Source organism: Dipodomys ordii, unplaced genomic scaffold (genome assembly GCF_000151885.1).
Source record: "Dipodomys ordii isolate 6190 unplaced genomic scaffold, Dord_2.0 Scaffold13, whole genome shotgun sequence".
Taxonomy (NCBI): Eukaryota; Metazoa; Chordata; class Mammalia; order Rodentia; family Heteromyidae; genus Dipodomys; species Dipodomys ordii.
The window spans coordinates 23,644,933-23,672,432 of NW_012267229.1; the positions used below are offsets into that span (position 1 = coordinate 23,644,933).

At 46.7% G+C, this 27,500-nt stretch overlaps 2 protein-coding genes across 2 annotated transcripts; one reads left to right on the plus strand and one right to left on the minus strand.

Annotated features, from left to right (window-relative positions):
- Positions 1–4,383: 4,383 nt before the first annotated feature.
- Wfdc2 (WAP four-disulfide core domain 2) lies at positions 4,384–11,147 on the plus strand. The gene is made up of 4 exons (XM_013010615.1): positions 4,384–4,531; positions 4,970–5,107; positions 8,263–8,409; positions 10,996–11,147. Exons 1-3 carry the CDS (start codon positions 4,384–4,386, stop codon positions 8,406–8,408), a joined length of 432 nt encoding a protein of 143 aa, XP_012866069.1. The 3' UTR covers position 8,409; positions 10,996–11,147.
- Positions 9,664–27,500, minus strand: LOC105981531 (WAP four-disulfide core domain protein 6A-like). Its single transcript, XM_013010722.1, has 5 exons — positions 27,380–27,500; positions 26,214–26,345; positions 25,468–25,635; positions 16,729–16,747; positions 9,664–9,772 (listed from the first exon to the last, which is right to left on the minus strand). Exons 1-5 carry the CDS (start codon positions 27,498–27,500, stop codon positions 9,664–9,666), a joined length of 549 nt encoding a protein of 182 aa, XP_012866176.1.

Below are 27,500 nucleotides of genomic sequence, written 5' to 3' on the forward strand. Positions count from 1 at the left end.
TGGTCTCATGGGGGGTGGGGAATGTAGTGGGTCCATTCTCCCTTTAACTATTCAGGCTTAAAAACCCAGGGTCAGCTTCTAATTGGTCAGATACTTCGCAATCCTTCCACCCGACTTATCCTGGTGTAGGAGGAGCCATTCCCTCAAACCCAAATCAGAATGCTTTATCAGGGGTTGGAGGCGTGGCTTAGTTGTAGAGTGCTAGCCAATGAGTGAAAGCCTTAGGTACCAAGTTTGAGCTGGAGTCTCAGCCCTAAAAAAAAAAGAAAAAAGAAAAAGTGGATGCTATATCAGAAAAAGGATAAACAGATGGTTGGAAAGCCAAACAAAATAGCCAATATACTCAGAGAGAATGCCATAAAATGAAAAAAAGTTCAAGCAGATACAGCTCCAATAGATAGATAGCTAAAGTCATTGTTTCCTCACACATACCCTGGGGAATTTTCAGATCTTCACCATTATCTGGTTTACAGTCACTTCATAGAGAGCATGTCTACAGATGACTAACCTTTCCTTCCTTCTTTCCTTTCCCTTCTTCCTTGATAAACAGTAGTTCACACTCATATAGCCTGTCATGTCCAAATTTTTAGATGTGTCATCTATTTTTACCTCAGATGTGCGTGTGACAAAGAGAGATACTGAAATAACAGATCTCATGAGCAAACACTTTAATATTAGTGTTTTCCTTCTGACTTATTGGCTGCATTTCTTTGCCTAGCTAAGCCTGTTTCTTCATCTGTAAAATGACCCAATCTATAAGTCATATGACCTAATCTATAAAGTTGGTCAATAAAGTCAAGCTACTTTTCACTGAATACATCCTATATACCTATTCCACAAGTCACAAACTGCAATGCCCTCCAAAAGAAATGGACAGGTGAGTTGCTAGAGTGGAAGTCTTTGGGGGTGGGCATGTGGGACAATAAGAAATGGCAGGGATTGTGGGAAACTAGAACGAATATTTCCCCCATAAAAAGATAGTACCCAGGCACTGGTGACTTATGCCTGTGATCCTACTCAGGAGAGGGAAACTTGAGGATCCTGATTTGAAGCCAGCCCAGGTAGACAAATCAGAGACTCTTATTTCCACTTAACCAGCAAAAAAGCTGGAAGTGGAGGTGTGGCCCAGATGGTAGTGAACCAGCCTTGAGTACCAGCACAAAACATACATACATGCATACATACATACATGACAGATTATCTACTTAGCTCTAGGTCAAACTTTGATCTCCAGACCACAGTATCAGCATTACCTAGAATCCTGCTAGAGATGCACATTCTCAGGTCTCACCTTAGACCTAGTAAATCAAAACTCAGAGGATGAGCAACCCCACAGCCAGTGTTTAATAAGCCCTCCAAGTAATTCTGGTGCATACTCCATTCTGAGACCCTGTGCTCTAGCTGATGATTTCAGGACTGTCCTCGTCTGATTTTGCAAGAGAAGCTAAAAATTTCTTATATGACGTTCTCTCTGCTTTTAAATCTTGGCAAATACTTTACAATTTAAAAATATACTGCGTGAGCTAAAAATGCATGCTCTCCAGCTGGATTTTCAACCTCTGGCACATGCTCTTCCCTTTAATCTTGGAATAGAATCCCCCAGGATGTTATAGGGGTGCTCATTTTGTGGAGGAAGATGTAGATGAGGTCCTAAATAAGAAGTCCTACCCTAGGTTAGAGCCAGAAAATGACTGACTTCTGGCTTGTGCACTGAAGCATTTGGTTCTAAAGCCTCTCCTCCTCCTATTTATGCAGAAGAGAATATATATGACCACTTAGCCCAGAGCTTAGCACCACAAAAACAAAACGTTGATGTCACTGACCTATGAAATGTTTCCTCCATCCTTCTACACCACCCTACCCTGCCCCTCCTTCCTGAGCTCAGAATAATCCACATTCCAGGAAGAGAGAGCCAATAGCAGGGGAGTCCGGGAAGGGTTGGGAGGGGTAAGACTGACCAGAGAGAGCTGGATAAATCTGGAAGAAAGCTCTGGGTAACAGCACCCAGGGCTGAATGTCCAGTTGTGACCTGGTCTACAGGCTGAAGCCAGTTGCTCACCAGTGTCCCCTGTATGCCCTGGGTTTCCAGAGTCTGACTTGGGCTGTGTCCCTACCTGGCTCCTGTCTTCATTGCTGTTGACTTTCTCCGAGCTCAGAGTAAATAGCCTTGGTCCCTCCCAGCAACCGCATGTCTCCAGTCTGCAGGCTAGGCCTGAGATGGGAAGCAGGGGAGATATTTGCAGACTCTTCTCCAGCTTCTAGATGCTCCCACCTTACCAACCTCCACTCAACTGTCATCCAGGTTTTCACAGCCCCAGACCCCCTGTAGCCTCAAGCCACACCTACTTCCTGAGGCCTGCAGAACCTCACATCACCCAAGAGCCTGAGGAATGATTGGAGACATTTCTTGTCTAACTCCCTTGATAAATGTGTGGGCATTGATTCTACAGCTTGTGCATACAATTGTCCTCCAGTATCTGCAAGAGATTGGCTCCAGGACCTCTGTGGACCCAAATCCCCCCAAGTCCAAGTTCCTTATATAAATGGAGTGGCCTTTACATGTTAACGGTGACTATTCCTGTGCACTTTAAATTGTCTATGGATTACTTGTAATGCCTAGTACTACACAGCAAAATTTATGTAAACAATTGAATACATTGTTTAAGGAACAATAACAAGAAACTAAAATCTATACAGACTTACTACAGATACCAGGAAAGATTGGCTGAGCCCAAGAATATGAGATCGATAGAAATAGAAGGATGACTAGACTTATACATCTTCTTAAGATAGGTATAGTATGAGGCATTGCTTGGACATTCATAGCCATTTATGTATTAGTTATTATGCACTACGGCTGGGGTACCTGTATTAATCAGTGTAGTCCTGCCCACATTGAATGCATCCAAGACAGGCACTGTACACTTATATTCTCTTTGCTGTTTTATATAATCATCATTCTCACACAGACAAAATGGCATACAGAGGAGGAAAGTAAGTCATTCTGTCTCTCAGCAGGGAAGTGGTAGAGGTGAGAGTCAAACATAGGATCTGTTATCCCAAAACCAGAGCAAATCGGTTCCTTTTGATGACTTTCTCTATATCAAGTGTCTTCTCTTAAGTTCAGTCCAGTGGTTCATACCTTTAATCCTATATATTCTGAAGGCTGAGATCTGAGGAGGATCTGCATTCAAAGGTAGCCACAGCAGAGTGGAGTGAGTCTATGAGACTCTTTTTTTTTTTTTTTTTTGGGTCCGGTCCTGGGGCCTGAACTCTGGGCCTGGGCGCTGTTCCTCAGCTCTTCAGCTCAAGGCTAGCACTCTACCACTTGAGCCACAGCGCCACTTCCGGCTTTTTTCTTATGTGGTGCTGAGGAATCGAACCCAGGGCCTTGAGCATGCAAGGCAAGTGCTCTACCACTGAGCCACCTTCCCAGCCCTCTATGAGACTCTTAAAAGTCTGACACAGAGCTGTGACTCAAGAGGTAGAGAGCCAGCTTTAAACAAAAAAAGTAAGGGACAGTGCCCAGGTCCTGAGTTCAAGACCCAGTATAAGCACACACACACACAAGCACACACACACACATACAGAGGCACCAAGCAAATACTTATGGTGTAATGAAAACAGCCTGGACCAAGAGATGTGAGGTTCAAAACCCCAACTGTTTGTCTTCGCGTGTGCATGCACGTTTGTCTTCGCGTGTGCATGCATGTGTGTGTGGTCCCAACCTCTCAACGTCCATGTTGCTTGTCCTATACAGCAGGGATCGGGGCCAGAGGCCAGGACACAGCCCCTGGCACCCAGTCAGCCCTGACAGCTGTGGCGCCTAGGGTAACTGGCAGCTGTTCACAGGAGCGCCCCATAGGCTGCCTGGTCCTTGTCAATGGGTCCGTTTATCAATAACAGCTGCAATGTCCCTCGCCTCTCCTCCAGATTGCGCCGCCTCAGCAGCCTCCCCCCCCCCAGCATCCCACTGACCCCCCAAGTCCAGCCATTTGATCTCCGGGCTCTCCCGGCAGCCCTATTGGGCTTGTCCTTTCCATCTGAACCCCGGACCCCCAGGTGTTCCAGGGAGAGTCGTGGGCTCTGGACACCTGAGGCCCCCACCCCCACCCCCCAACTCAGAGGCCCCAGGAGGGACGGAGGGAGGGAGGGGTGGGCCAGGGTCCCCGGCTGCGCCGTGCGGGCTGGGCTGTGCCCAGGCTGCTGGCTGCTTGGGTTCCTGGTTCCCACCGGGGCCAAGAGTGACACCTGATCCCCGGGGATTGTGAAATGCCGTGAGGTGGCAGCGCGCCCGTGTTTCCCGCTGGGCTCTCCACCTCCTCCCCCTGCGCCCCTGCTCGGGCCCCGCCCCGCCTCCACGCCCCCCACCCCCACCCGCACATGGTTAAATCCCCCCACTGGGACTACGGCTCAGACCTGCACCCCGCCCGCCCGGCGCACACCATGCCGGTCCCCGTGTGTCCCCTCTGCCCGCTGGCCTCTGCCCTCCTCCTTGGGGCGCTGCTGCTGGGCCTCCCCCCAGCCACAGGTGAGCGGGGCGGGGAGAGGCCGAGTCGGGCGCAGCCGGGCCGGGGCGTAGCCTCTCCGGAGACTGGGCCGTGAAAGTTAAAAATCGGGGTCCCCTGGGGGGAGGGGAGGCTTACAGCTGGTTATCCTTGGAGCTGAGGGTGTGGGGGACGAAGGCCCTGGAGGTGGGGGACCCCTGCAGATGGGGGGGGACGGGGGCCCTAAGTGCGGCCGGCACGGTGCCAGCAAAGGGATCTGTGCAGAGCCCGGGGCAGCGCGCGAGCCCACGCCTGCCCGGGGGCCCCCCCGCGTTCCCTGGCCAGGAGATGCGCCCCCGGGGGCCTGGGGGGCCTAGGCCCAGCAAGTGCCCTGGGCACCCCAGGTGCGCATCCTCCTGGACCGGGGCTCAGCCCCTACCCCACTGACAGCCCCCCGCGCCCCTGTCCCCCCCCCCGCACAGAAGGGGGGAAATCGGGCGTGTGCCCCGAGCTGCAGGCCGACCTGAACTGCACCCGGGAGTGCCAGGAAGACCGAGACTGCGCCGACAACCGCAAGTGCTGCCCGGCCGGCTGCGGCGCCCTCTGCTCCATGCCCAATGGTAACCCGCGCCCGGCTCCGGGAGGAAGGGGACCCGGAGGGGCCCGGAAAGGCCGAGGGCAGCGAAACTAGATCCGCCTAGCCATCCCACCCCCCGGGGAGGGGGGCAAAGGCGTCACGGAGGCGCGGCCAGGGACAGGGCCCCCACCCCCGCCCACCCCTGCCCACCCCTGGCTGGCCTCGGGCTGTGGTGTAAGACCGTTTCCGGACTTGCACCGTGGGCCCTGGTTCCGGGCAGCCTGGGGATCCGGGTGCGGCCTCCTGCGGGGAATCCCAGGCCCAGGCCCCAGCTGGGGCCCAGGTAGGAGGGGCGCAGGCCTCTAGGAATCTGCCTCTCCTGCCACCCCTGGGAGCGCCCTGCCTGCCAAGACCTCAGAAGCCTCCCTCCCAGGAGCTTTCAGAGCCAGGAAGAGCACCTGTGTGCGTGTGCCAGGGAGGCGTGGCCAAGCCGCACCGCCATCCTGTGGCTGGCACTGGAGGGAGGTTCCACTTGTGGGAAGTCAGGACCACTCCTGGGCACCTGCCCTCTTTCCTTCTCTCTACAGCCATGGCGGAGAGAGATGGGGGAGAGGAAGGGGGAGCGAGAGAGACAGACACAGAGACAGAGAGAAAGACAGACAAACACAGAGACAGACAGGCAGGCAGGCAAGCAAATAGGCAAACAGAGAGAGAGAGAGAGAGACAGAGACAGAGAGCGCTGGAGGCTCTGATGTCACACCTGCTGGAAGTCTTGTCTTTTCCCCAGGCTGAGGACTCTGATCAGGGTAATGGCGCTTAGCATAGAATCTAAGTTTCTCTTTTCCAGAGAGGAACACTGCTAAGAGTAAATTAGATTTTGCCAGACAACCACACAGACATCTAGGTATAAAGAAGAAAGAAAAGGTTTCTTGCCAGTAAAGGGACCAGCAAGACCCCTCTCATGAGAGAGAAGTGTCAGCTATTGTACCCAGTGACCTTTTATAACCTCTGAGGTTTAGGAGGTGGAGATCCTGGTGTGGACATGAGGGCCAGGGGCTTCATCATGGATTTATGGCTGCTGCCCACGTTAGTAGATAAGGGGCTGCAGCTGCCCAGACCTGAAGGTCGCTCTAAGGGGATCTTGCTGTCCCAGAGGAGGGCCATCTCAAGGTAAAGGGGGGTTGGAGGCTGATTATTTACAGCCTTCATTAAATGGGCCTAGTGTTGCCTAGGAAGGGAGCATGCTAAGCCATGGGAAGGGGAAGGAGTGTGCTAAGCTATGGGGAGGGAGCTCATTGGACTAACAAAACTGAGGATGAGAGGAGACAGGGATATGGTGTGTGTGGCGGGGGGTGTATATGAAACACAGAGGTACTGTAATTAGATCCTCCATGATTTTTCCTCTTTATTTTTTCCTAGAGATGCCCACAGAGGCTGGGAAGTGGGAAGTAGAGGATCTGGAGAGGTGGAGCTGGGGAGAGAAAGCCAAAGCAGATTGCCAGACAGGAAACCAGAAGGACAAAGGGAGTCAGTTCTGTCAGATGGATGAAGATCCTATTTTCCTTGTCTCAGATGGCAGAATCAGGCAGGAAGAGAACAGGCCAGCAGGCCTCCTGAACCAGAGAGAGAGCCGACCCTTCTGTGAATCCGGCTCTGGAAGTTCCTTGGTGCCTGATCCTGAACTGGTTGCTTTATCTCTCTGAGTCTGTTTTCTTGTCTTAAAAAGAAAATAGGAATGATCATCTCAGACTGAGACGAACATGAAAGCTAATGCAATGGTACATGGGAAGTATCTCATGACTGAGTGGACGCTGTACCTGGTGGCTTGCTTTGTTAGTGGATGATTCCTTGTTTTTTCCCTTTTGCCCAAGGGTCACTCAGGTCAGGAGCTCCTGCCCCTTTCCAGGGATGGGATTTCTTCATCTTAGAAAGCTAGGTCTCTGTCAGCCACTCTTATGTTCCTCTATAGTAACTCATCCAGTTCTTGGTATCTGTTGTACACACACACACATATATACTATATATATTTATGTACATATATAATATATCTACACACACATATGGGCCTTATATCCCTCTCTTCAGAAAGCATAGTTTTGTTTGTGTGTGTGTGTGTGTTAGAAAGTATGCTTTCATCTGTGCATGGATAATAAAGACTGTATGGATTGCCATGGTGCTGAGTGATTCTAACTTGGAATGAGTCTCCAGGAGTGAATGAAGGGGAAAAGTCTGAGTCTGTATCCCCTCCCATGGCACTGCCCTTCACAGTTTCTGAAGCAGCATGGTGCATGGAGCCTGTGTACAGGCTCTAGAGCCAGATTTCCTGCAGTTCAGATTTTATTTTATTTTTATTTATTTAATTTATTTGTTACCTTTATCCTGAATGGCCTTAGACAAAGTGTTTGACTTCTCAGTGCCTCTGGTTTCCTTCTCTGAACCATGAGTAAGTGTTAATGGACCTTCTCTTCTTCTTTCCAGGTTAATGGGAGAATTAGGTGAACAAATGTATGACAAATGCTTAGAATAATGCCTGGCCATAGCAGGAACTAGGCATATGTTCACATTTACAATTACCCATTATTAAAAAAAAACTGCTAAGTACTTGGATCTTTGAGGGGAGAATAATACATGTCTGCTTCCATTGCTTTCCAGTGTCAGATGACACTGGTTCCATGTCACATCTAAAAGACTGGGACTCTGGGAGGTTTCAGGCTCTAAACCTCAAGGTCAGAAAATGGCAGAGCTAAGCCAGGCATCAGTGGTTCACGCCTGTAATCCTAGCTACTCAGAAGGCTGAGATCTGAAGATCATGGTTCAAAGCCAGCCCAGGCAGGAAAGGCTATGAAACTCTTACCTCCAAAAACCAGAAGTGGTGGTGTGGTTCAAATGGTAGAGCACTAGCCTTAAGCTGAAGAACTGAGGAACAGTGCCTAAGCCCCACGACCGGCCAAAAACAAAACAACAGAAAATTGCAAAGCTGGGGCTCAGACTGAGGTCCCAAAGTCATCTGAGAGCAGCAGGAGGAAGGACTTAGAGGCAGCCCTCCCTAAGACCCTGAGAGTAGCTCAGACCCCTGAGATAAAATGAGTCAGACAGCTCTGTTGGTGGTGAGCCAGCAAAGGGGAAGTGAGGCTCACGCTAACTCACTAAGTCCCTGTTCCCCTTTAACCTATCTCCCTTTACTCTTGTTATACCTAGAAAAGATAGGTACCTGCCCGAGTGTGGAGTTGCCCCAGCTTGGGATTTGCCAGGACCAGTGCCAGGTGGACAGTCAGTGTCCTGGCAGGATGAAATGCTGCCGCAATGGCTGTGGGAAAGTGTCCTGTGTCACACCCAACTTCTGAGGTAGGTGGGGGGCTCGGAGAAGGGTGCTCTTATGCCAAGGGGCCAGAGTATCTGCACTAGGTTGAAAAGGAAAAACGTTGTGCTTTTTTTGTCTTTTCTTTTTTTGGCACTGGGAATCGAACCCAGGATGTTGCACTTGGTAGGCAAGCGCTTTACCACTGAGCTATATCCTAGCCCCACCTTGGACACTTTATGGGCGCTTTTATATCTGTTTCTTTATTTTCATTATCTTGACAAATATTTCCCAAGCATCTGGTAGTATCATGGACCAGTCTGGATGCTGGGGATGCGCTGTGAATGGGCAGATCAGACAAAAACGTTTCTCTGGTGGGGTATTACATCTAATGGGTGGTGAGCAAAATAAATATGCAAGCAGATTGTGTGGGACATCGATGCCACAAGAGCAAGAACATAGAAAGGAGGTAGCAAGTACCTGGGGGAAGAGGAAAAAGGGGTGCTCTTCCAGTTTTCACGTGGGACAGTGGGTAGAGGCCTGGCCAAGAAGGTGGGAAATGAGGAAAGGAGAGCACTGGAGACAGAGTGGACAGCAGCAATGGAAGGCGGGACATCCCTTGGCACTTCCAGAAGAGCCAGATGGCTGGGGCCAAGTGAGCAGGGAAGAGTGATAAGAAGAGAGGGAATGATATGAGAAGGGCCTGAAAAGCTCATTTGGGGGTGTATGGGCCTCGGCTTAGACCCAGAGGTGTTGCTGTCGTAGGGTAGAACATGGCCTGGGTGACATTTTCAAAAGCTGTAGAGATGCAGGGCCGAGGCAGGGCTCCTGTGATGGGAAGGCGAGCAGCGAGGTGGATGGCTGTGATCTATGGGGAAGGCGGGTGGGGCGATGCTTGCTGCCGAAGCAGGCCGTGAAAGAAAGAGATGGCTTCTTGGTTTGTTATCTGGGATTATAGTAAACCAGGAGCTGCAGGGGAGTCACTGTGTTGTAGGAGAGAGGAGTGGTGGAAGGAAAAGAAGCAGTGGTTGAAAGGCCTGGCGAGAAGATAGGAAGCTCTTCTCATGACAGGCAGAAGAGCTGATCTTTCGCCAATTGTTTACCTTTATAGGACAAATGTGGTAGAAATCAGGTAACTTTGTGTTGGAAGTAGGTTAAGCCTAGGGATAACTTCAGGTCTTCTAGTGGCTCTGGGTGCGAAGAAAATAAAAAATGATGAAATCTCCCTCTCCCTCATCTAACATTAAAAATAAAACAATATTACATCATAAAGTAACTGCTTGGTTGGTCCATAGAGTGAGTCAATACTGAGGCTGTGACCGAAAAGTGACCATCACCCCCTCGCAGAGCTTGTAGTTCAGTGGGTAAAAGGTGGGTGACACTCCCTTGGCCTGCGGGCAGTGCCTGGTGCTGTGGGGAACAGAGGAACCATCACCCAGGCAGGGTTTGGCAGCATATAGAATGTTTTGAGTCCAAGAAGCCTTCCAAGAGGGGTGACCCAGAGCCAGCATAAAAATTGGGGTGTGTCTGTGTGGAAATGGTGACAGTGAACAAGATACAGTGTGCTCATAAATTGACATGTTCAATTGAAACCCCTTTGTACAAAACTACTTCAAGACAATTTAAAGATCTATATAAAAAGATGAGTGGAAGTTGGTAGGATGGTGAAGTGTGGCGGAGAGGCTGTTTCAGGCTAAGGGAGTAAAATGAGCAAGGACGTGGAAGGGCCCTTTGGTTGCAATCATGGTTGTCCTGTCCTACATTGAACTGACCAAGGAACATGAGGTTCACTGATGGAACCCACAGTGCACTGCTGAGAAAACCAAAGCCTGTGAGGGAGGGCATGCCCACGCTCCCAGGCTCGCCATTTCAAAGTGTGGCCTTTGGTGGCAAAGAGGGAGTGATGACTTTCCTAAGACCCAGAGCTCTCCCAGGATGCCCACCGCCTCTTAACTCCATGGTGACTTTTATTTTTTTTTTTTTGTTATGGGACTTGAACTCTAGGCCTGGGTGCTGTCCCTGAGCTCCTCAGCTCAAGGCTAGCACTCTACCACTTGCGCCACAGTGCCATTTCTGGCTTTTTCCGCTTATGTGGTGCTGAGGAATTGAACCCAGGGCTGCGAGGCAAGCACTGTACCGTGAGCCACCTTCCCAGCCCTGCATGGTGACTTTTGCTGACAGGAAGACTGTACACATTTCAGCTCTGACAATATACTGGCCTTTTCACCTTCCTGTGTTATAAGCATTTTGTAGAATCCAGACAGGTTATCTACCTGGTCGGCTGATCTCAGCTTCATTTAAGGAATGAAGGTATAAAAGGGTGGGGGTGGGGGAGGGAGATTACTGGGGAGATAGACATGTGCCGGTCCATATAGCCCATCCAGGAGACCGTAGAGGTCAAGTAGGACCAAGGCGTATTCCTAGAGGTGTCCCAGGGATGATCTGAAGCAGACAAGATGAATCTGGAAGCTAAAGAGAAATTTCAAACAGAACCCTAAGAAGGTGAAGTGGTGCTATGTGTGAGTGTGGGGAAGGGTAGAGTTTGGGCCTGATTCTCTCTGCCTGCTGTTGTTCCCTATGACAGATATATTGCTAATGCTATTATCATGATCTTCTTCCTCCTCCAACTTCAGCCACCATCAGCACAAGGAGCCGGGAGGTGATGCTTCTGCCTGGCCATGCATCCAGCCTCATCCCCGCTGTCTTCCCCACACTCTGGCCTCTCTCCTGATTCCTTCCTCCCTTTTCCATCCAATAAAATGACCACTTTCAGCATCGGTTCTTATCACTCTGTCTGTCTTTTTTGTTTCCACTGACATTGGTTGAGGTGGGGGTGGGGGACAAGTCATCCAGAGATGAATTTTTTTTTTGCCAGTGCTGGGGATTGAACTCAGGGCCTGGACACTGTCCCTGAGCTTCTTTTGCTCAAGGCCAGCACTCTACCACTTGAGAGTCACAGTGACACTTCCAACTTTTTCTGCTTATGTGGTTCTGCAGAATTGAACCCACGGCTTCATGCATGCCAGGCAAGCACTACTAGGCCATATTACCAGTCCCCCCAGAAATGAATTATTGACCTTTGAAAGAGTGAACAGTCATTCAAGACTTACACCCTGTGTGCTAGCACTTTGCTGGTGAAGTTTGTCCTGTGACATTGGTCATTAATATCTAAGGGTAATGGGTGTGAAATCAGGCTCAGAGAGGTGACGGAGTGCCTCAGATCACTCAGGTGCACGGTGGATATTCTCATAATGGCAGCAAGCATGTACTATGTGATAGACACAGTGCTGGAAGAGTCCCTGCAAATAGTCCCTAACAGTCCCAAGTTATAGTCTGGGACTCCAAGGGGTAAATTACGCAGGGCTGCGCAGAATCGACCTATCCTTCTTAACTTCTTAGACTTCATTCTTAGACTAGGCTTTCCCATGGCCGGGGCATGAACTGTTGTATCCATTCCCAAGTTCTCAGGGCTGTGGGGCTGCTGCGTTTTGTACCCCTCCTCTGAGTAGTTTTCAAAGCCACTGAGGTTGGTGGTGAGTGTGGATAAATATCTTAGTGCAGTGCTTTGGCAGAACGGACGATGCTCTCTTCCTTGGACAACAGAGGCTGCTGGTTTGGGCTGGAAGAGAACTCCAGGGCGAGTGTCCCTCACACTCAAGCTGCATTTCACTGTGTACCCTGTATCAGAGCGAAGAGAGAGAGGGAGCCTGGGAGGCCTTTGAAAGGGCATTTGGGGAGAGCAAAGATGCCCCTGTGTTCTTTCTACCTTGTGATTTTAGACAAGTTCGTGCTCATCTTTATTCCTCTGTTATAGTTCTTCAAGTCAAAGAACCAGCGGTCCCCATGTTTTCCTCCTCTCCCCCCATGTTGTAGTAATGGGTATTGCTTGAGGCAAACTAGGGGACACTAGGTCCAAGTTTCCTCAGTTCCTCCCATGTGTCAGGGATATGTGATACAGCCTTAGTAGATACAGCCTTTCGTAAACACTCATTTTTATTTAAGGTTGCCTTAAAACCCTTAGATCCCCTTTCCATTCCTCCTCTTCTTTCCCAGTTTCTCTTGTTCCCTCACCTCTCACTGTCATGATACCCCAGAAATCCTTTCCTCGTCCAATGGAGGACTTCCTACTATCATGCCACAGGTTTCTAGTTTACCTTGTTTATAAACCTTGATCTTCCTGTGGTCAGTAATTCATACTATGGAGTGAACGGTTCTTCTGAATGTTCCCATGTACTTCTGTGTGTTTTACACAGATGATCTGGATAGTAAAAACAGGAGGCTAACATGAATAATATTTCAGATACACAGATGAAGGATGTTCTGAACTCACTAGAAATAATACCATTGGGAGGGATGCATCTTTTTTTTTTTAATTTGCCCAAAAGAAATACATTCAAGACCTTTAGCAATCTTGACTCCATTGGGGAACTGTGTTCTGGATCCAAAATTAGGTAACTCTGTAGGTTCTCTTACATTCTTGTATTGTTAAGTTGTTTTTATTTCCTCTGCAGCCTCCATAGCCAAACAACTCACATTCACCAGTGTTGACATTGTAATACCATCATGGGAAGGAGGCCCAACAAGGGCCTATGGCCTTAGAAAGGCTGCATGGATTCTGGGTGGCTGCGCTGATAAAGAAAAGAGAAAGTGGGCTGGGAAGGTGGCTCAGTGGTAGAGCACTTGCCTTGCATGCATGAGGCCCTGGGTTCGATTCCTCAGCACCACATAAGCAGAAAAAAACGGAGTGCTAGCCTTGAGCTGAAAAGCTGAGGGACAGTGCCCAGGCCCAGAGTTCAAGCCCCACGACCAAAAAAAGAAAAAGAAAAGAAAAGAAAGAAGAAAAGAGAACGTGGTGGGAGAGCACCAAACCCATACCCTCAGCAGCCCTACTGTGCCTCTGGCCCTGGGACACAATGCCAAGACTGTCCACAGCAACTGCCCTCTCCCCACCCAGCCACCACCCTGCCTATCTCCACAGAAGCTGGAGTTTTCACTTCTAAAAGCAGCCCAGTGTCATGAAAATCCCATCTACCGACTGGGTAGATTCAAATCTCAACTCTTCTACTTACATTATAAACTTCTCCAAGTGTATATATCTCCAAGCCCTTCTTTCTTTTTTTTTTAAAGACTTTTTTTATTGTGAAAATACTTTACAGAGGGGTTACAATGACCTGGGCAAGATAATGAGTACATTTCTTATCAAGCATTGTAGCCTCCTCCTTTGCTGTATTACCAGGTTAAGCGTTACGACCTCCCATTCCATACCACCCTCCTTCTTGAAAGTGAAGGCTTGAGCAGGAGGTAAGGATCAGGAGAAATGAGAAAGTAGCCTGGAACTGCATGGAGTCGGCAGCAGTGACCAGCCCTGGGTTACCTTTATAGGGAGAAGAGGGAGGAGCTGGCCCCCATGCTGTTCACTAACCCCACTGGTGGCTACTCGGAGGACTGGCTATCTCTGGAATACAACATCCAGTCAAAGGACAGTTCCATCATTTTCCTCCTGGTCTTATCTGACCTGGCCACTTAGATCAATTGTTTACCACTAAAGAACAATAGGACATCAGTCAACAGTTGCCATATGTCTTTGCTTTTCTAGACAGCATGGCAAATACTCCTTGCACATTCTTCCTAGAACTTAGATGAGTACCCCACTAGACTTACAACCTGGTACTATAGTTAGAAACTAAACTAATCCATGTGAAACACCAGGATTCATGTCCTGAAAGCGCGGTGCCTAGCGTCACGGGGTTGAAAGGTGAGGGAATATTTAAATGAGTCTCTGAGACCCCAGTGAATTCCCTAGAGAGTGGGTTGTTATGCAAAGAGTAAGTCTGACCCTGAACCACTTTGGATTTATGTCTCACCATGTAATCTGTCCCTCTGCCATGATGCCGCCTGCTATGCTGTGACACAGCCAAGGAGGCTTCTCAGGGGTCAAGCGCATGGGGCTTTCAGACACTAACACGGCCAAGGGTCATCTGTGGTCCTCCTCACACAGCAATGCTCCCAGATAGGTCAGAAACTGTCACTTACAGGCAGAAGGTCAGACTCGTTATGTTTAAATATAAATGTCAAACACACACACACACACACACACACACACACACACACACACACACACACACACACACAGAGTACTGGGCTGGGAAGTGGCTCAGTGGTAGAGTGCTTGCCTTGCATGCATGAGGCTATGAGTTCGATTCCTCAGCACTCCATAAGCAGAAAAAGCTGGAAGTAGTGCTGTAGATCAAATGGTAAAGTGCTAGCCCAGTGCCCAGGCCCACAATTCAGACCTCATGACTCACAAAACAAAACACCTCAGTACAGATAGAAGACCCAGCCGTAGGCTACAGAGGGTCACTTTGTGTTGAGATGCAACCCAGCCTCCAGAATCCAGCCCATGTCCTACCAGCCTCCTTCCTGGGTCCATATTACTTTGAAAACCAAAATTGGTATATGTTTGTCCCATTTCTGCTTGAGTCCAGCTAAGCTTTTCAGTTAAAAAATCCTATCATATATTATATTTTTAATTGACAAAAGTTATGTACATTCATGGTAGACTTCATAGCATTCTGAAAGAGATACACTTCATGGTGTTCCAAAATTGACAAAATCAAATTGCCTTGTGTACTCATCAATTTGCTTGTGTTCACATGGAGATCAGGGACCCCAGGTCAACATTAAAGACAAGTTCTGAAGCCCAAAACCTCCTCTGGTACTCATAGAACTAATCTTGATATTTGGAAGAGACTATTCTGATTCTGTATCAAGTCCAGATTACTTCTAGGACCTTCCCTTGAGAAAGGAATCCAGCAAACAATTTCTGGGCTGCTCCCTCCTAGCCATTCATATGTGGCAGGACCTTTCCAAGGTAAAATAACCCAGTGGCTTATAGGGCCACAGTGTGAGTGAGGATAGGCTTCAGGAACATTCTAGAAAGGGTATACATTGGACTACAGCACATAATGGGAACACCTATTAAGCTAGGGGGGAAAAATCTCTTCTTTTGTGGATTTCTAGACCAAGAGTCCCTTCATATCGTGCTTTCTGAATCTTAGCAGACACAAATGCAATTCTTATTATTTTAAACAGAAAATAATTTTTTTTGGTACGTGATTATGTATGCCAGTCCTGAGGCTTAAACTCGGGGTGTAGGTTCTGTCCCTAAGCTTTTGCTCTCAAGGCTAGCACTCTGTCACTTGAGTACTTCTTGCTTTTTGGTGATTAATTGGAGATAAGAGTCTTATTTTCTTTTCCAGGCTGACTTTTGAACCATGATCTTCAGATCTCAGCTAAGTAGCTGAGTAGCTAAGATGAGAAACATGAGCCACCAGTATTGGCAGAAACACTTTTAAAGGATGTGGGGGGGTGAGGGGAGGAGGTCATGGGGCTTGAACTCTGGGCCGTGTGCTATCTCTGAGCTCTTCCTCTCAAGGTGAGTGCTCTACCACTTTGAGCCACAGTGCCACTTCCGGTTTTCTGTTTATGTGGCACTTAGGAATCAAACTCAGGACTTCCCAGCCCAGGAATGCATCTTTTGCTTGATAAAAAGAGAAATTCAGTGGTTCTTCACACTCTTGCCTCTATGGGGAGCCGTGTTCTGGTCTGGAAATTAGGTGACTTTGTGGCCAATCCCACACAGTATTTTGTTGCCACCGTTGTCATTGCCTCTGCAGCCAATGTAGATACATTTCTCACATTTACTGGTCTTCACATTGTAATTCCACCACACAAAGATGTGTCCACAACTGCCTTTGGCAGGAAGAAGTGTGGCCAAATGGAATGAGCTTGTTTGCATGATCAGAAGAGAGAAAATGGCTATGGGAAGCCAAACTCATCTTCTAAACCCATCATGGCTCATGGCCACATGGCAAAGTTGGCACATTTGTCCTCTCCCCACCCAACTATAAACTTAATCATCTCCATAGAAACTGAGAGTTTTACTTCTTATCTGGTGCTGTACCATTTGACCCATGCCTCCAACCCCAGGTTTTTACTTCTGAAAGTGGCCTAGTATAGTGGGAAAAAACCTATAGTTGAGAATCCAACTCAAGTGGATTCAAATCCCAACTCTGTCACTTAATTCTCTTCAACATTATACAAAGTTAGCATCTCTAGCTCTCTATTTCTTTTTTCTTTTCTTTTTGTCAGACTTGGGGCTTGAACTCAGGGCCTGGGCACTGTCCCTGAACTTCTTTTGCTCAAGGCTAGTGCTCTATAATTTGAGCCACAGCACCACTTCCGGCTTTTTACTGGGTAGTTTTTTGGAGATAAGAGTCTCACAAACTTTCCTGCCCCAGCTGGCTTCAAATTGTGATCCTCAGATGTCAGCCTCCTAAGTATCTAAGATTACAGGTGTGAGCCACCATATCCAACTGGATATACCTTTTAAGTCATTCAAAAAATCCTTCCTTCATTGATATTTTGAGGACTCAACACTAGAGAGCCATGTTTTATGGTTATAGGTAAGAGTTCCAGGTAAGGATTTTTTTTGGTGGGGGTCCGGTCGTGGGGCCTGAACTCTGGGCCTGGGCACTGTCCCTCAGCTCTTCAACTCAAGGCTAGCGCTCTACCACTTGAGCCACAGTGCCACTTCTGGCTTTTTTCTTTTTGCTTATGTGATGCTGAGGAATCAAACCCAGGGCCTCAGGCATGCAAGGCAAGCGCTCTACCACTGAACCACCTTCCCAGCCAGCAGGTAAGGATTTTAAATACTGATCTGGCCAGATTGTGTGAGTGAGTGTGAGAGGAAGTAGGCACTCTGTAGCTGTGGTGCCCTGGGGGATATTTGCTTATAACTCAGTGACTTAGCCTTGCTGAGATGATTTGTGTCGTAGTGTTTCAGTAATTCCAGAAGATGGAGACCAAGTATGAATTTTGCAGCAGGCAGCTCTTGCTAGTTAGTTATCATTTAAGACCATTCAAGGAGTCTTACCCTGTGTCAACCATACATGAGTGCATGTGGGTAAAGAATAGCTACGAATAGAAAATGGAAGACCTAAACCAAGAATCGTGGCCACTGAAGAAAGAGAACTTAAGGTATAGGTAACCTATTCTATAAAATTATCAAAGAAATCTTTCTTGAGGGCTGGGAAGGTGGCTCAGTGGTAGAGCACTTGCCTTGCCTGCATGAGGCCCTGGGTTCGATTCCTCAGCACCACATAAGCAAAAAGAAAAAAATCCGGAAGTGGCGCTGTGGCTTAAGTGGTAGAGCGCTAGCCTTGAGCTGAAGAGCTGAGGGACAGCGCCCAGGCCCAGAGTTCAGGCCCCACGACCAGACCCCCAAAAAAGAAGAAGGAATCTTCCTTGGCCCTAAGGAGAAGAGCGCCATCTAGATAAAGGAGGTTTGCAGAAAAATAAACTGGCAAGCTCAGAGAAGACATGGAGATAGATATATAATTAAAACCCTAAATGTGCAGAGCAAAGAAAGAATATTGAAAGCTGCAAAGAAGAGGAAAGAAGTCATGTACAAGATCAAACCTATTAGAATAACAGCAGCTTTCTCCCTAAAAAATTTAAATACAAGTAGGGCATGCTATCAAAGAAGACAACTGCCAAGACACTATGTTGGAAATGAGCTTTACAACTTGGGGTGAGGGGAGTCAGTGGGGGAGGGAAAATGGGAGAAAATGAGGGAGAGGGAAATAATGTTCAACAAGATATGCACCTCACCTATGTAACTGTAACCACTCTGACATTGCCCTTACAATAAAATTAAATTAAATTAAAAAAAAAAGACAAAGAAAACAACTGCCAAAATTAGTGTAGTGTATTTAGTGTATGTAGTGTAGTGTAACTGCCAAGATTAGGCTAGTGTCTAAACTTAAGGAGAAATAAAGATTTTCCCTGCTAAATGAAAAACTAAAGAAATTCCCACCGGGCTCTGGTGGCTACACCTGCAATCCTAGCTATTCAGGAGGCTGAGCTCTGAGGATCGCAGTTCAAAGCCAGCCTGGACAAGAAAGTCCATGAGAGTCTTATCTCTAATTAACTACCAAAAAACTGGAAGTGGCGCTGTGGCTCAGGTGGTAGAGTGCTAGCCTTGAGCTGAGGAGCTGAGAGACAGCGTCCAGGCCCAGAGTTCAAACCCCACAACTGTCAAAAAAAAAAAAAAAGGAATTCCTGATTACTAAACCAGCAAAGCAAAAGATACTTAAAAGAGTCAAACTGTCTGTGGCTACTACTCAGGAGGCTCACACCTGAAGATCTCAGTTCAAAGCCAGCCAAGGCAGAAAAGTTTGTAAGATTCCATCTCCAATTAACAGGCAAAACAAAACAAAAAAATCAGTCAAGCGAGAGTGCAAGGTTCTGGAGATTTTCCTGTTTCTTTGACTACATCCTTGGTACTTGTGGCCCAAGAATCTCTTCATCAGGATTCATCATAGCAATATGGATTTATAGACATTAATGTAACTCTGATTATCTTAGGCAGAAAATAATTTATTAAAAAAATTAGAGTCAAAAACAGACCCAGAAAAAACAATAAGGTTAGAATAACGAGTGGGAATCCAGGAGGCTGCAAAGTCACAACCAACAGAACCCTGGACCCTGGTTACCTATCTGGCACCGCTGATGCTGTCTCTGTCATCTCTGCTACCCCCTGGAAACAAGAGACGTGTGTCTGTTGTGGCTGCTGCTCTCATAATGAATTCTCCTTTGCCTCAGCTCCTTTGCTCACTAGATCCCAGCTCACTGTCTGTGTTGGTCAGCTTTTCAATGCTGTGACAAAATACTTGAGGCAAAAGACTTAGAGGAGAAAAGATTTCTTTTAGTTCATGGTTTTGGAGGTTTCATTCCATGATTGATGGACCCCATTGTGTCTAGACCTGTGGCAAGGCAGAAACATCATGGAAGGATGAGAGAGGGAGAAAGGTTCTCACTTAGTAGCAGACAGGAAACTTAGTGACACAGACAGAAAAGGGTCAAGGGCAAGGTACAACCTTCAAAGACGTACCCTCTGGTGGCCTACTTCTCCAATCATGTCCTACCTCCTAATCTCCCTCATTTCCCACCAATGCCATCAAGTTAGGAAGACATACCATGATGATCCTATGACTTCTCCTAAACCCTGTTATCTGCCCGACAAGCCTTTAATACCTGAACTTTTAGGGAACATTTTAGATTCAAACTATAACACAGTCTGAGGTGAGCATATCTGATTGGCCACTTACATTGAGCCCCCACTTCTTAGCTGCAAGAGAGGCTGGGAAAGCAAATGTGCTCATTAGTTTAGCTTCTGTCACCCAACCCCAAACTCATCCTTTGACAGACTTCTGCAATGCTGAGAATGAGATTGTGCCTAAGCAGTTTCCCTTTACTCTTCCAAGCCAGTTTGCATCTGGCTGTATTCGGGGAAATAAGTGGAGAAAGTTTTCTTTCCCATTTCTGGCTTTCAGTCAGCATGTGCCTAGAAGTAGTAAAGTGATTCCTCTCTGACCCAACAGCACTAAAGCTTCCCGGAAGTACTAGCATCAGCTAGCTATACCTTCCCACCTAGTGCTCCAAATATCATCTGAGCCTCTGGGGGTCTGACACCAACAGTAGCATACTTCTAGAAGACTGAGCTAGCCCTGAAACACAGCTTCCATCTCTCTGTTCCCCAAAGAGTTGGCTCCAGCTGCCAACCCCTTGTCTCAATAATAATGTTTTCTCCTCCCAAACCTATCAGTGATCGATGTCTCAGCATGTTCTCCTTTTTAATCCCAGGTCACCAATAAGTAATTCTTAGTGTTACATCATCTCTGTGTGGAATGCCCAATATGGTTTCTGTATTCTTCACTGTACCTGTCTAATACAGAGCGAGACCCTGATCAGCTCTGATACTGGAGCAGGGTCTCACCTTTCCAAGACTCCCCTGGTAGGGAATTCTTCAACTGGGAACATGTAATGTTCAAATGTAGCAAGATTTGTCAAATGTGATACATGCAAATGTAGGTACTGAATATTAAAAAATCCCCAAATGAAAAATAGTCACTCAATCTACCCTGATTGTCAGGAGTTTGTAGGATCTGGCAACTTCAGCCATCTCTTTTCTTACCTGAGTCTTAGCTCTGGTTTTGCTGTTAAGGTGTAAAGTTTCCCTTTGTTCAATATAGACAAAAAGATAGAGGATTAGGGGTAGGGATCAGACACTCTCTGTGCTTCCAAACCATACCAGCTTCCCCTCAACTTTTACAATTCTAGAGACAATTCCAAGGAGGGAGAATAGGACAAGAGGGAAAAGAGGAGTCCTGGGCCTAGATAACATCTTAGTAACACCTGAAGATTCCACTTGAGGTGTCTTCTAGCATCCAATAGGCAGATTAATGAGCAAACCATTGGTCATAACAAGATACAGGGTCATCAACCTCCTCTGAGTGCCTGCAAGGTAAAAGTTCCTGGTGCTTAGCTCTGAGTTCATTTCTGAGCAGAATAGGTAAACAGATGATATCAGCCACAGGGCACCCTCTGGCCATCTCAGGCCTTGTTGGTCCCTAGACTTCTGGAACAGAGCGATTTGTTCTAGTCATACACGAATGCCAACTCCAATCAGCGACCGAAGTATATCAAAAGGATTCTTGAGCACTGGGTATTTATTAGATTTGACAGGGTCTCTATACTGTCATATTCTCTTTAATGCACAAAGACATCATTAGTTCATCACTGATGAGAAAGAAATTCTGAGAGGAAAATCTCTCCACCCTATCCTGTCCCATGTAGGGCATTCATTCAACGAGGGTCAAAGTTGATTCAAATTTGAGTCTCCTTATACTTTATTCCTTCAACAGGATGCAGGCCACTGATGGCTTCTGGGCAATTTAGTCTGAGTCATACAGGTTGCGCAAAACTAGAACAAGCTGCTGCTCAAGATAATAGACTGGGGTCTGGGAAGGTGGCTCAGTGGTAGAGCGCTTGTCTTGCATGCATGAGGCCCTGGGTTCTATTCCTCAGCACCACATAAACAAAAAGAAAAAAGCCGGAAGTGGCACTGTGGCTCAAGTGGTAGAGCACTAGCCTTGAGCTGAAGAGCTGAGGGACAGCGCCCAGGCCCAGAGTTCAGGCCCCACAATCGGACCCCCCCCAAAGAAAAGATAATAGACTGACCCACAGAGATACAGAAGCAAGGAAAAACTAAAGTAAGCAAATGTCACGTACGGGAACAACTTAGTGAGGTAGATATTTTACAGTGGTTTCCTGCCCTGCTCCTCCTTTTAAGGCTTCTGTCTCCCCTCAATCTTTTCTACACCAGAAACAGATGGCAAACTACTTCTTTTTAAAAGTTTATTAGAGCCAGGTGCTGGTAGCTCACACCTGTAATCCTAGCTACTGAAAGCTGAGAATCACCGTTCAAAGCCGGCCCAGGCAGGAAAGTCTGTGAGACTCTTATCTCCAATTAACCACCAGAAAACCAGAAGTGGTGCTGTGGCACTAGCTTTGGGCACAAAAGCTCAGGGACAGTGCTTAGGCCCTAAGTTCAAGCCCTAGGACCAACAACAACAAACATAGTTTATTAGCATCAGTTAGTTATACCAAGATGTTTCTTTGGACATGTCCATATATGCATACAATGTGCCTTGATCAGACTCAACCCTCTTCCTCAACAGCTCCATTGTTCCATTTCAGACATGTACATAAAGTAATTTGACCATATTTACTTCTTCATCTTCTCCACTCATCCTTTGCCCACCCACTAGTACCCACACCCCAAACAAGATATGTTTCACCTTTCTAAGTTTCATTGGTGCTAAAAGACGTAGTGATTGTTCAAAGCAGCTTTACATATACCTGTACCATACTTCAATCAAGTTGTTCCTAAGGCATTTGGCACAGTTTAACGTGTAATCATTCAGAATTTTAGTATCCAGAGCCCACTCATCTGGCATAACTCAAACTAGCCCTTCATATGCTTTGAACAGCATCTTCCTAGAAATCGCCACTCAGTTCTGCTTCTAAGTTTGATTATTCTACCATATGTCATATGAGCATGTACATTTTTTCTTTCTGTGTTCTGCTTATTTTATTTAACATAACGTTCTTTGGATTCATCCCTAAGGTAGCAAATCACATGATTTCCCTCTTAAAAGGTATTACATTGTTTGTCTATGTTATATTTTCTTTCAGTGGAACTGAGATTTTTTTTTTGTCTTCAAAGAGCCCAAAGGTTCTTTTTTCTCTCTTTATTATTATTTTTTATTGTGAAAATACCATACAGAGGGGTTACAATTACAGGGGCAGGGTAATGAGTACATTTCTTATCAAGCATTGTTGCCTCCTCCTTTGTTTCCCCTTCCCATCTTTTCCCATCTCCCCCCCACCCCCTACCCCTACCCCACTTCCCACGGTATAACCCCTGCTTTCACTGTATTTGATATTGGTATAATTTGTGGAGGGGAAGGGGAAAAAACAAATGGTTTAAATAGGGATACAGGTGGACCCATTGCAACAATGAGATGTACAACAATGAGATGTCGTTTTGTTGGAACTAAGGTTTTTTTTGGGGGGGGTCCAGTCATGGGGCCTGAACTCCGGGCCTGGGCGCTGTCCCTCAGCTCTTCAGCTCAAGGCTAGCACTCTACTGCTTGAGCCACAGCGCCACTTCTGGCTTTTTTTTTTCTTTTTGCTTATGTGGTGCTGAGGAATTGAACCCAGGGCCTCATGCATGCAAGGCAAGTGCTCTACCACTGAGCCACCTCCCCAGCCTGGAACTAAGATTTTTAACTCATGCTTTCTAGGTAACCTCCCTTACCAGTGAACCATGCCTTCAGCCCTGACTTTTGCTGGTTATGTTTCAGATAGGATCTCATTTCTTGCCAGGGCATAAGAATATCATTAACAACTCAATATTTGCTGCTTTACATGCATGAGGAATATTTTCTTTTAGACAGAATTATATAAAAGATTTTTTTTATCATTCTTGTGGTTCGAGGGCACAGATCTTCAAACATCAAGGATGGCTTTGCATGTGGGTATATCTTTAACACACCCTAACTATAAACAAAATCAAATTTTACTCAGGGTTTAATGAGTAAGGTTACATGAAAAACTAAACTATCCTTCTATTCTTTGCATAAAAATTAAGTCTTACAGAGTCAGGAGCTGGTGGTTCACACCTGTAACCCTAGCTACTCAGGAAGACGATATCTGAGGCTTGAGGTTTGAAGCCAGTTCAGGCAGAAAAGCTATGAGAATTTTATCTCCCATTAACCAACAAAAAGCCAGAAGTAGAGCCATTCTTTAGTGAAAAAGCCAAGTAAGAGCACCAGGCTCTGAGTTCAAGCCCCAGTTTTCTCTCTGTTTCTCCCTCTCTCTGTCTCTGTCTGTCTCCCTCTCTTTCTTTTTCTCTGTCTCTCTCCCTCTCTCATACATACACACACACACAATCCTTACAGAATTGATATGATGAATGCAACACACTAATTAATAATTTCTGTGGATTTTGTGGTATTCGTCTACTTTTAAAAGTTTGCAGTTGGTGTTTTGTAGAAGGGGAACTTCTTTGTATAACTAAAGATAATAATAATAAATGTTAAATTAAAAAATGCTGAAGAAAAAAAGTTTGCAGTTGGTTGTGAATTTCTGTTTGGCATTTCATTCGCACTGAGGTTTTCAAGAAGCCTATAATTTTTGTAAGGTTTAGCTCATGCAAAGTCTGATCTGTTCTGGCTGCATTTTTAACATCTTTTGACAATGCTGCCAGGGTGCAGTATCACCATAGTTGTGAAGCGTTAGAATGTTCACATTCTTCTCTCTTTCTTTTGTCAGTATGGGGAAGCCTAAACACTTCTTGTTCTCTATAACCAGCATATAGGGAGATGTGAATATATGTGTCTTTCTGCATGTTGTAGATGGAAATTATTCAGACTCAGAGATAGCAGACCTCACAGAGCACTTCATTGAGTCTTACAGAAAGTTTTATAGAAATAAATGGGGATCCTGATTAAGGGGGTCAAAGGGTGAAGTGCAAACATGATTGAAGAGAAGCTTAATTGGAGGGAAGGAAGAAAATTCTGTGTATATATATTTTTAATACCAAAGTCTTAATTGGCTGAAATCTGGCCAGTGAAAGCCAATAGGAAGCCTCAGTTGAGCATACATGGAGAGAGTTCTGGAGTATGAGCCAATCCTATGGTTTGTTCCATCTCTGCTTTACCCTATCCAGGAAGTCGCATCTGTAAGATAGCAAAATAAGGGTTGAAACACTTAAGGAACCAAATTCAGAAGTTAATCCAGAAGAGAGCTGAAAGCATTTTGACATCTTTGGGAGGAAGTGAAAACCAACGTGAGATGGGGGGGGGGGGGACTCACAAGGAGATTGACATTCTATTTTGTCCAGTATAGTCCCCGCTGATACCTGTTGCTCCAGCTTAATAAACAGTCACACCTTTTTAACTTTGGCCAGTTAAGTATGTGGCTTCCCTGGCTTTAAGTGACCTTTCAAAGTCTGGGTGAGAAGTAAAGCCTGTCAGGAAGGCAGGTGAACGGAGCCAGTGCAGGGCCCCTACTGGTCTGATCTGGCACACTGCACCGTCTTCTCTCTGCACTGACACTTGCCAATTTTCCTTCCTCTATGTCCTTTACTGTCCTCTCTTTCCCCAGAGGCCCTCCTACCGACACCAGCACAAGGTACATTCTTTCCTTTTTCTTTTTTAGATCCAAGACACGGACTCAAACTCAGTACCTGCCTGATGGCCAGTGCTCTACCAACTGAGCCATGCCTCCAACCCCACAAGGTACATCCTTTATTTGTTTTTTTTTTTTTTTTGGTCGGTCGTGGGGCTTGAACTCTGGGATTGGGCGCTGTCCTTACACTCTTTCAGCTCAAGGCAAGGGCTCTACCACTTGAACCACAGAGGCACTTCCGGTTTTCTAGTGGTTTATTGGAGATAAGAGTCTCACGGACTTTTCTGCCCCGGCTGGCTTTGAACCATGATCCTCAGATCTCAGCCTCCTGAGTAGCTAGTATCACAGGCATGAACCAACCGGCGCCTGGCAAGGTACATCCTTATCTCGTAATTTGTACTACTTCTGTCAGCCCCAGAGCAACCAAGGTCTTGAAATAAACCAATTCCTAGATCTCTCAATGTAGGCCTGGTGAGCATGGGTGTCTGAGACCTCATGGAACTTACGTTTTCTTTTGCAGGTGACAGAGCAGACAGCTTGGGATTGGAAATTGTTAAGGTTCCCTTGGCAACCGCCATAGATGAACTTGGTGCAGAGTTCAGTTTCTTTATTATACCACCAGCGCGGAAGGTAGGCCAAGCAAGGGCCAACTTTCTTTGGCATACTGCATACGTCTAGGAAGATCACAGAGCAGAACCATTTGGATGTCTGTCTCCCTGGAGGACATTCACCCTACCCGCTTGCTCTTTCTTCTGCTCTTTTGGTCTCCACTGAAGCATATACAATAAATGTGATATGATTATTATATTATAAATGATTATTGTACTGGCATGCGATTATTATATGATGTGATCTATAATATGATTATATTTAATATCCCTTGTCTTATATAGTATATTATTTTACATTTTGTCTATTTATATTTTATATTTACAGCACATATTCTGACTCTAATAGCTATTATATGCGTGGGAATGATGCTTGCATCAGGTAGAATTTAAGTGGCTACTTGACTTTAATTGCAGACAATCACTGAAGAAGGGCCAGGCAACTCTATGGTCCAGCTTCCACATCAGTCTATGGGAAGGAATGCCAAGATCCAGAAAGAAAAAGAAAACCCACACTGCTAGTGTGACAGGGGCAAACAGGCAAAAGGAGCTACAGCCACATCTCCGTGATCCAGGAGGAGGGGTGGGACTGCAGAAGGGGCAGGGAAGAGGGCATCCCCTGGCTCCGGGGACCTGGGAGGTACCTTCTGAGATGTCTATACATTTCTTTCCACAGCTGAACCAGCAACACTTCATTCTGTCCGGGCACTGGGTGCTCTTCCGACATTGGTCCAGTTCTTGGATTTCACACTTTACTCTGATATGAGGACATGACCCTGAGGGAGGAGAAATGTGCTCCCTGAGGCCTGGAAGAAACCATTGCTCTTGCTTCCAAGACCCAGACCCCAGAAGGTGTTTTAGCCCTCAGAGAGTTCAAGGGTTCTCATACTAGGAACACTCTCAGCCCCATAACAACTTAGCGTCTAACTCCTAACACCCACCCCGCACCCCATCGCCTGCTAGGTTCCTGGGGAAAGGATGTGATCTTCTAGGACTGGTCAGGTAAGTTGTCCTTGCTGTGTTGGGCAGGAGGTTTGAGATCTTCTTTTCTGACATCAGGTCTGGGTTTTAGAGTTCAGTTAAATTTTTGGTATGGAAGGTACTCTCTTGATTGGTTTGTTGCCAGTCCTGGACTCTGGTCCTGGGCACTGTCCCTGAGCTTTTATGCTCATGGCTAGAGCTCTACCTCTTGAGCCACAGTTCCACTTCTGGATTTTTTTTGGTGGTTAATTGGAGATAAGAGCCTCAGAGACTTTCCTGCCTGAGCTGGCTTTGAACCATGATTCTCAGCTCTCAGTCTCCTGAGTAACCAGAATCACAGGGTGAGCCACTGGCATCTGGCTTAACCATGACTTTTTAAAGTGCCCAGTATATTCTAGTTGCCAATTGTACAGTCTCCATATTTCAGCATTCCAAGGGACCTCTGGAAAGTTCTTTACTACGACGGCATGGGCCCTAAGTGGCTGTGGGGAACACAGGAACCAATATGGGTAGTGCTAGGGAAAGATCTACCCTTAAGGGGACACCTTTTTGACTAGTCAGCTTTCAGAGTCGATTCCATGGCTCTAGATCCAAGCATCTCCTGGAAGAACTCCTTGGAATGCCAATAAGGATTCCGTTGGCATAGATCTAGCTCCTTGCATTTACCAGGAGCATCTTACCAGGAGGAAAGGGACGACATACAGCTTCCAAAGATCTCCTCTCTCCTGCCCCAGGGTCCCAAGCTGAACTGTGGAAACTATTCTTCATTTATTCTCTCCTCCCCATCAAGGTCCCTCTCCCTGGACAGGCCTGTGTCCCCAGTACTTACTTAAGAAGAATCCCTCAACCAGCCCAGGGTCTCGGACACCTCTCAAGAGGATGGATGGTACCATGAATGGTAGAAGTCCCAAGAGTTCCATTTGAGGAAGTAGTGGCCTAACGGGTAGCAT